Source organism: Lepidochelys kempii, chromosome 1 (genome assembly GCF_965140265.1).
Source record: "Lepidochelys kempii isolate rLepKem1 chromosome 1, rLepKem1.hap2, whole genome shotgun sequence".
Classification (NCBI taxonomy): Eukaryota; Metazoa; Chordata; order Testudines; family Cheloniidae; genus Lepidochelys; species Lepidochelys kempii.
In genome coordinates, this window is record NC_133256.1 from 4757660 (window position 1) to 4767635 (window position 9976).

The 9976-nt window shown below is 45.2% G+C and overlaps 1 protein-coding gene across 1 annotated transcript; it reads left to right on the forward strand.

Moving 5' to 3' along the window:
• The first annotated feature begins 2507 nt into the window (after window positions 1-2507).
• On the forward strand, window positions 2508-3991 carry LOC140895092 (olfactory receptor 52P1-like). The gene is made up of 2 exons (XM_073304380.1): window positions 2508-2544; window positions 3009-3991. The coding sequence occupies exon 2, from the start codon at window positions 3053-3055 to the stop codon at window positions 3989-3991; it is 939 nt and encodes a 312-aa protein (XP_073160481.1). The 5' UTR covers window positions 2508-2544; window positions 3009-3052.
• Window positions 3992-9976: the final 5985 nt, after the last annotated feature.

A 9976-nucleotide genomic window follows, 5' to 3' on the forward strand; every position in this document is an offset into this window, starting at 1 on the left:
CTCCCGTCACACCTGCTCCCTTGGCTGGGGGGAGATCAGTTACTGCATCTCACCAGTGAGAAGCTCACACAGGAGCGGCAAATACCAGGGCACCTGTGCTGCACCCATAGACACCGCATGAAGCTTCGGGGACTACTACACGGGACCAACTCACAAGCCGAGAAGTTTTCACATTATATAAAGAGGGCTGGAAACTCTGGGACACGTGAGGGCCTGGATAAATACAGCTGCCGTGTGCAGGAACCACTGGCAGATGCCTGAAACAATGGACCACTGGGAGCCAGACGTTAAACCCAGGGCACTCTGGGATCATTTCTAAGCCAGCTCTGTTAGCCATTCACAGTGATGCTTGTACATATATTCCTCAGCGCAGAGATTTTATAGGCTCAGGTTATTCTTTTTCTCACCTAAAACATTCATCCATGCAGTGTGTCACAGGATCCCGCAGCCTCATGAAATACACACCTATTGTCACATTTCCCAGGCACCACAATCACAGGAGAATTTCTCCCCATAGGGTTAATTCACCTCTGTCATGAACAGAAACAATGCCTTCAGTAAGCTCAGGCATGGCTGTGCAGGCAAAATATCCCCAGCTGCCCCCTGGGGACATATTCGTAGATTCCAAGGCCAGAAGGGACTTTGTGCTCATGTATTTTGACCTCCCGCATAACACAGGCCAGAGACCTGCTTTGAAATAGTTTGTGTTTGAACTAGAGAAGGCCTTTTACAGCAGTGGTTCTCAACAAGGATATACGTACCCCTAGGGGTGCACAGAGGCCTTCCAGGGGGTATGTCAACTCCTCTAGATATTTGCTTAATTTTACAACAGGCTACATGAAAAGTAGTAGCGAAGTCAGTACAAACTAAAATTTCATACAGACTTGTTTATACTGCTCTATATACTATACACTGAAATATAAGTAAAATATTTGTATTCCAATTTATTTACTTTATAAGTACATAGTAAAAATTAGAAAGTAAGAATTTTGCAGTAAGAGAATGCTGTGTCACGTGGGTATCTTTATGTCTGATTTTGTAAACAAATAGTTTTTAGGTGAGGTGAAACTTGGGGTACGCAAAACAAATCAGACTCCTGAAAGGAATACAGTAGTCTGGAAATGCTGAGACCCATTGTTGGAGAGAAACATCCAATCTTGGTTTAAAAATTCTTCCCATGGTTAATTACTCTCACCATTTGAAAAGTGTATACTTTATCTCCAGTCAGAATGTGTCTAACTTAAACTTCCAGCCCTTGGATAGTGTTAGATCTTCCTCTCCTAGACTGAAAAGCTCACATTAAATATTGGTTCCCCATGTAGGTGCTTAGAGACTGTGACCAAGTCTCCCCTTAACACTCTAAGGCAGGTGTTTAATTCTTTCCGTATTCTTGTGGCTTGGCTATGAACCCTCCTTCTTGAACTGTGGACACCAAGAATGGATACAGGATTCCAGTACCAGGTGCATTGGCACCAGATACAAAGGCAAAATAATTTCTCTGTTACTACTTGAGATTCCCCCAGTTATCGCCCCAGGATCGCATTAGCTCTTCTGTCCACATGGTAACACTGGGAGTCTCATGTTTAGCTAATTATCCCTTCACACCCCCAAATCTTGTTCAGAGTCATTGCACTCCCCATGATAGAGACCAGCATCATTATGTCTCAGGCAAAGCTGGGTGCCAGCAAGAAAGTGTCTCACCAAAAGAAAGAGAGGAAGTAACAGAGGTGCTGGCCTGTAGCCCTAAATAGCAAGAACCTTGTGCTCTTTGTGTCCATCTGTTGAGCACAAAGTCATAGACCAGCAAGATATGTCTGTTTCCATGAGAGGAACTTGACTCCTTTCTAACATAGGAATTGCATCATGGATCAGACCTACGGTCCATCAAGTCCAGTGTCTTCCGTCTGACAGTGACATTTCCCAGTGATGTAGAAGAAGTTGTAAGAAACCCAGCAGTGGGCAGATGAGGGGATGACCTGGCCATCATGAGAGTGTCTCCCTAATGCCTAACAGCTAGAGATTGGCTTGTTCCCAGAAACACATTGGTGTATGGGCTTTCCAAAATATTTATTTTGCTGTAACTATTGTAACTGATCTCACTATCCATGTAAATGTCCAAACACTTCCTGATTTTTGCTTAGCTCATGGGCCCAGTTATGTCTTATGACAGTGAGTTCCTCAGTCTAATTAAGCATCAGGTGAAGAAAGCATTCTTTTTTTATCTGTTTTGGATTTGCCACGTTTCAGTTTAATTGAATGTCCTCTTTATCTTGTATTATCAGACAGGCAAAACACATTCTCAATCTACGCTCTACCAGTCATCCATCTGAAACCTCTCTACAAGTCAGTAATTTATAGACTTTTCTCATATCCCCTCTTATTCATCTCCTTTGTAAGGTAACAATCCCAGTCTCATCAATCTCCCTCTATATGAGAGTTTCCCCAGGCACTTGATCATTCTCGTTGCCCTTCTGTGAACCCCTGTAGCTCTGCAATACCCTGTGAGAAGAGTGCCCAGTACTACACAGAAAAGTCCAGATGAGGGTGAAACATCGACTGACCAATCTCCTGGCCCTGTATTTTCTGTATGATTTCCCATCCCACTCCTCCAGGATCCCAATGTTTTCCTTAGTTTCCTCTGTGCTTGCAGTGTGAGTAGGACTTCCCAAAGCTCTGTAATGTGACACCCAGATCCCTGTACTGAATTCATATAGACAAATTAGAACCTCATGAGATGTTTTAGAAGTACACATTTTCCCCTCCAATTCCCTCCATTTCTTGAAATCCAAGTTTATATGCCATCGTGCCACCCATTCACCTGGATTGGTTAGCTCCTTCTGAGGACTTCTCTGGACTTGAATATCACCTAAATAATCTGGTGCCATCTGTAAATGTCCCCACCTCACTGCTCACCGCTCCTTCTAGATTGTTAATAACTATAAAATATTTACTGTGCCATTTCTTATAAATTGTGTAAACCCCCTTGCTTTGCTTCTCTCCCTTCACAGGCACCTTGAGCATTTCTGAGCCCAATCGATGCATCAACTACCACATGGCAGCTTTCAACCTCACCCCATCTGACCCTTCACCATTTATCCTAATGGGCATCCCAGGCCTGGAAGCTGCTCACATCTGGATTTCCATTCCTTTCTCTACATTCTACATTATCGGCCTGTTTGGAAATTTCATGCTTCTCTTTGTTGTAGGCAAAGAGCAGATCCTGCACAAGCCGATGTACCTGCTGCTCTGTATGCTGGCAGTCACAGACATTGGCATGTCTACCTCCGTCATGCCAAAGGCACTGTGTATATTATGGTTTAATTTGAAAGGCATTACTGTGGGTGGCTGCCTCACCCAGATGTTCTTCATTCACGCAGTTTCTGTTATGCAGTCAGCTGTCCTCGTGACAATGGCCTTCGATCGTTACGTTGCTATATGTAACCCTCTGAGATATGCCACGATCCTCACCAATGAACGAATAGCTAAGCTAGGGCTTGTGGGTTTGATAAGAGCTGTTTTCTTTATTCTTCCAATGCCCCTACTCGTGAGCAGGCTGCCATTCTGTGCCAACCGTACTATCCCCCACATGTATTGCGAGCACATGGCTGTAGCAAAGATGTCATGTGGGGACTTCACAGTCAACAGGATGTATGGCTTGGTGGTAGCATTTGTGGTCATTGGGTTAGACCTGACGCTTATTGCCCTGTCCTACAGTCTGATCCTCAGGGCTGTCCTCAGAATCTCCTCCAAGAAAGCCCACCAGAAAGCCCTTAACACCTGCACATCCCACATCTGTGTGATGCTGATGTCTTATACTTCCTGCCTCTTTACCTACCTGACACAGAGGTTTGGTCAGGGAATTGCTTCCCATGTGCATGTCACCTTTGCTAACTTCTATCTCCTTGTCCCTCCCATGCTCAACCCTATCATTTATGGAGTTAAAACCAAAGAGCTTCGTGATAAAGTGGGCAAATACCCCTGCAGAAGGTAATTGCTGGGGGCCACTGGCTTCAGGCTGTACCAAAAAGTGAAAGGACATTTCCTCATTAATCAAGGGTGCTCTGTCCCAGTTCTGCTGAGTTCAGCATTATGGAAGTTCAGCGTCTGAGAAGCTTCTCACGCTTAACATCACGAAGCCCTGCTCTCTCTGATGCCGAGTTCCCTCTCTCTGACCATCACCTGATTTCTTTTAGCAGCACCAATCAGCCCCCAATCCCACACACCCTGTCATTCGGCCTTTCTGTGACTATCAGACCACCAGAAGATACTCCACTTTTCTGACAGAAGGTGGGTTTACATTAGTTCCTGTGTGAACAGGGTTCTTAGTCAGTTCGACAAACTGAAGCTACACTTTTCCATAGCTAAAGACAAAGAAAGAAACTACAGTGCTGAACAGCGATCTGGTGAACTAAATTTACCTGATTTTTCTACTTTTAATTTTTAATATTTCAGTTTGAAAGTGCAAAGATAGTAAAGTTGCTGCAGGAATTGAGGCTAGAGCTTGTTGGTGAGAGTTGTGAAACTGTGTGTTTTTGAGAACTGGACTGATGTGTTAAACTATGATATCGCCTTTGTTTCAAGTTACTTACCACTTTGCACAGTTTCTTTCAGCTCGACCTTTCAAAGCACACCCTAACCATTCCCATTGTCGAAGATATCAAGAGTAGTAAATTGTTGAAATTTCATGTTGGAGTTTGTGAAACAGGTGAAACAAGGATTATTACCAAACATCCAGGTGATAAAATCATTTCCAGAACTAAGTCCTTCTACTGCACTCAGCCCTGCACGAGCTTGATTGGCTAATATCTCATTTTTGCCATTGGCTTGTGAACACCTTGGAAAATTGGAGTAGCAGTGGAGAATTTTGCCAATGGGTCACTGGCCTCATACTCAGGACAACCAAATTGAGCAGTTTTGAGTTGAAGTTGTCAACACATGGATGCTGCTGGGGACAAAGACTTTATTGAACTTGGCTGTTTCCTCTTTTGTTGCTGTCTCTACCTTTTTGCAACACTGCAGTTCAAAGACTGTTTCTCAAATAAACTTGATAAAAACAAAACTGCACAATAAGATGCAGGAGAAATTTTTAGAAAACATTCTTCATGTTAGGATGTATAAGCATTGACACAACTTCTCTTACGAACAGTTTGCACCAACAAAAGAAATAATTGAATGGTTTCTGCTGATGTATGACCAGCACCAGAAGCATTCTTTTTTCAACTAAGACAGCGAGGATGAAATGTTGCATTTCAGAGACTAACAGTAACATACTAATTCAACATAACATATGGAGATTGACTACCATCCTTGAATGCCATAGAAATAAATACCATAATAATTTCACTATAGTTTTTGTACTACATACATTTTAGTCTCTTTCTGGGTTGTTTTATCACCATCATTTTGTGATTTGTCTGAAAAAGTTACCAGTCCTCAATCAGGATACAAGTACCAGTGGGATGGGGTGGAGGGTTGAATTTGATTGTCATCTCATAGCTTTGTTCCTAAGGTGGACAAACTCCTTCTGTGCCTTGTAGTTTTTAAAGAAAATAAATATCTAATTTGTACTAGGTATTTAATGAAAATTTTCACTTGTTACTTGATGTATACACCAATGTGTTAATAAAAAATAAAAGGTTTGTTTAAAGAAGGATTGGGCTTCTTTTAGGTTAGATTTTAAGTGCTATTGGGCAATGAATGTAGCAGAAATTTGGCAACCCCAGACAAGAGGGTCCAGAAAAACAGCCCAGAAGGCAGAGCTGGGCCGGAGACATAGCAGCAGCACTGAGGAAGAAGGCAGAGGTGGGGAGCAGGAGCAGATCAGAGCCAGGAGCTGGGACAGTGTAGGAGCCAGGGCAAGACTATAGCAGGGAGCTGCAGGGCAAGACCCAGGATAATGGATGCCGACCGTGGCGGAAGTAACATGGCAGCCAAGAACAAATAACAGCTTGGAAGAGCAAGGTGAGGACATGTGCATTGGGTCCAGCAGAGGGAGATGTTGCTCGACAGGAGGGCTTTGAAGGCTGGACTCAGAAGGGACGACTTGAATCTGATGGAAGGGCAGATGATGGGGAGAAGGGTCCTGCCACCTAGAGGCTAAGAGAATGTGGCCACTGCCAGGATAGGTGCCTGACCTGTGGAGGCTGAAGTCTTGGGCAGCAGCACCAGATGAGAGAGGGTGATGGAGAAGGGACCAAGGTCCTCCCAGTTTTGAGAGTGGACGGGCCTGGGAAATCCATCATTCTCCCCAGGCCCACGCCTCTGCCCCTCCTCTTCACTCTGAGGTAATGCCCCCAGCCAGGCCAGAAGCTGGAGTTCAAGCTGGATAAGAGCAGCCCAGGAAGCTGAGGGGAGCTGCAGAGCCTCCACCTGCCTGGGGTGGGGGGAATCAAACCCTGGCCCATGTCCCTTCCCCCAGGACCCCACACAGAGGGCAAAGGGAGGGTCTTACAATGGCCCGGTTTCAGCTCTTGGGTGACTGAGGTCCCGCCCGCAGGCAAGACCAGAAGCTGGAGGTGGCTCAGTGTAAGCCATGAGGGCAGCAGTGGGGAGCCATGGACCCTCCATCTGCTCTGGATGGGGCTTTCCAGTGCGTGGAGACATGGTTGGAGGCTGCTTTTGGCCCACACCCCCACCCCAAGAGGCCCAAGGCTCTCTGACACTGCTCTGGCTTCCAACTTGGCCAGTGAGGGGTATTGGGTGGAAAAGGAGGGGCCATGGAGGTCCAAATTTTAAGTAATACTCCATCACCCCTGGGCCCGGGACATGTGAGAAATGGACTGTGAACTTTTTTTATGTCCCAGAGATGGCTATCTGTGGTGTCCTGGTGCCCATGGGTGGGTTAATCCTAAGAGGGAAGGCAGAGGAAGGGCTGCATAGGAAGAATGCCAAGAAAACAGAGAGGGCAAGTCCTGGGAGGCTAAGAGTAGACAGCCAAACTGTACATGGTCTAAGGGGGAGACCTGCAGTAGAGGGATGATTCCTGGCTCTGCTGCCACCGTGGAATGACTATCTTGAGCCCAGGAGGGCTGGAAGCCCCGCATCTTAGGGAGGGAGGAGCAGCTACAGAAAGTGGCATTCATGACAGGGAATATCCAGAGATGGGAGCATAGAATCATAGAATCATAGAATATCAGGGTTGGAAAAGACCTCAGGAGGTCATCTAGTCCAACCCCTTGCTCAAAGCAGGACCAGCCCCAACTAAATCATCCCAGCTAAGTCTTTCTCAAGCCAGGCCTTAAAAACGTGAAAAGATGGAGATTCCACCCCCTCCCTAGGTAATGCATTCCAGTGTGTCACCACCCTCCTAGTGAAACAGTGTCTTCTAATATCCTACCTAGACCTCCCCCACTGCAACTTGAGACCATTGCTCTTTGTTCTGTCATCTGCCATAACTGAGAACAGCCGAGCTCTGTCCTCTTTGGAACCCCCCTTCAGGTAGTTAAAGGCTACTGTAAAATCCCCCCTCAGTCTTTTCCTCTGCCAACTAAATAAGCCCTGTTCCCTCAGCCTCTCCTCATAAATCATCTGCCCCATCAGCCTCCTCTTATGTCATTGTCATAAATATAAAGGGAAGGGTAAACCCCTTTAAAATCCCTCCTGGCCAGAGGAAAAATCCTCTCACCTGTAAAGGGTTAAGAAGCTAAAGGTTACCTCGCTGGCACCTGACCAAAATGACCAATGAGGAGACAAGATACTTTCAAAAGCTGGGAGGAGGGAGAAAATCAAAGGGTCTGTGTCTGTCTGTGTGATACTTTTGCCAGGGACAGAACCGGAATGGAGTCTAAGAACTCAGTAAGTAATTTAGCTAGGTATGTGTTAGATTATGATTTCTTTAAATGGCTGGGAAAATAGCTGTGCTGAATAGAATGAATATTTCTGTCTGTGTGTCTTTTTTGTAACTTCAGGTTTTGCCTAGAGGGATTCTCTATGTTTTGAATCTAATTACTCTGTAAGATATTCACCATCCTGATTTTACAGAGGTGATTCTTTTTTACTTCTATTAAAAATCTTCTTGTAAGGAAACTGAATGCTTTTTTCATTGTTCTAAGATCCAAGGGTTTGGGTCTGTGGTCACCTATGCAAATTGTTGAGGATTTTTACCAAACCTTCCCCAGGAAGTGGGGTGCAAGGGTTGGGAGGATTTTGGGGGGAAAGACGTGTCCAAACTACGTTTTTTCAGGAACCCAGATAAAGTTTGGTGGTGGCAGTGGAAGTCCAAGGGCAAAGGGTAAAATAGTTGGTACCTTGGGGAAGTTTTAACCTAAGCTGGTAAAAGTAAGCTTAGGAGGTTTTCCTGCAGGTCCTCACATCTGTACCCTAGAGTTCAGAGTGGGGAAGGAACCTTGATAGTCATATTCAGTAGCCCCTAATAATTTTCATTGCCCTCCTATGGTCTCCCTTCAATTTGTCCACATCCTTTCTGTAGTGGGGGGCCCAAAACTGGACACAATACTCCAGATGTGGCCTCAGGAGTACTGAATCGAGGGGAATAATTACTTCTCTTGATCTGCTGGCAATGCTCTTACTAATGCAGCCCAATGAGCAGTCAGTCTTCTGGGCAAGAAGGGAACACTGCTGACTCATATCCTGCTTCTTATCCACAGTAATTCCCATGTCCTTTTCTGCAGAAAAAGTCACCAGCTTGTAACAGTGAACAGAATACTTCCTTCCTAAGTACAGGACTCTAAAATTGTACTTGTTGAAACTCATCAGATCTCTTTTGGCTCAATCCTCCAATTTGTCTGGCTCACTCTGGACCCTACCCTCCAGCGTATCTACCTTTCCCGCCACCTTAGTGTCATCTGAGAACTTGCTCAGGGTACTATCCATCCCATCATCCAGTACATTAAGAAAGATGATGAACAAAAATGGCCCCAGCACAGACCCCTGGGGCACTGCGCTTGATAGTGGCTACCAACTAGACATCAACCCATTCATCACTACCTGTTGAGCCTGACAATCTAGCCAGCTTTCTATCCACCTTATAGTCCATTCATCCAATCTGTATCTTTTTAACTTGCTGGCAAGTTTACTATGGGAGACAGTAACAAAAGCTTTGCTAAAGTCTAGATATATCATGTCCACCACTTTTCACATATCCACTGGGCCAGTTATCTCATCATAAAAAGAAAAGGAGTACTAGTGGCACCTTAGAGACTAACCAATTTATTTGAGCATAAGCTTTCGTGAGCTACAGCTCACTTCATCTGATGCATTCAGTGGAAACTACAGTGAGGAGATTTGCATACACACAGAACATGAAAAAAGTGGGTGTTATCATACACATTGTAAGGAGAGTGATCACTTAAGATGGGCTATTACCAGCAGGAGAGCAGGGCGTGGGGGGCATTCTATCTGCTACCCAAGATCCATAAACCTGGAAATCCTGGATGCCCTATCATCTCAGGCATTGGCACCCTGACAGCAGGATTGTCTGGCTATGTAGACTCCCTCCTCAGGCCCTACGCTACCAGCACTCCCAGCTATCTTTAAGACACCACTGACTTCCTGAGGAAACTACAATCCATCGGTGATCTTCCTGAAAACACCATCCTGACCACTATGAATGTAGAAGCCCTCTACACCAACATATCACACAAAGATGGACTACAAGCCATAAGGAACAGTATCCCCGATAATGTCACGGCAAACCTGGTGGCTGAACTTTGTGACTTTGTCCTCACCCATAACTATTTCACATTTGGGGACAATGTATACCTTCAAATCAGCGGCACTGCTATGGGTATCCACATGGCCCCACAGTATGCCAACATTTTTATGGCTGACTTAGAACAACGCTTCCTCAGCTCTCGTCCCCTAATGCCCCTACTCTACTTGCACTATATTGATGACATCTTCATCATCTGGACCCATGGAAAAGAAGCCCTTGAGGAATTCCACCATGATTTCAACAATTTCTATCTAACCATCAACCTCAACCTGGACCAGTCCACACAAGAGATCCACTTCCTGG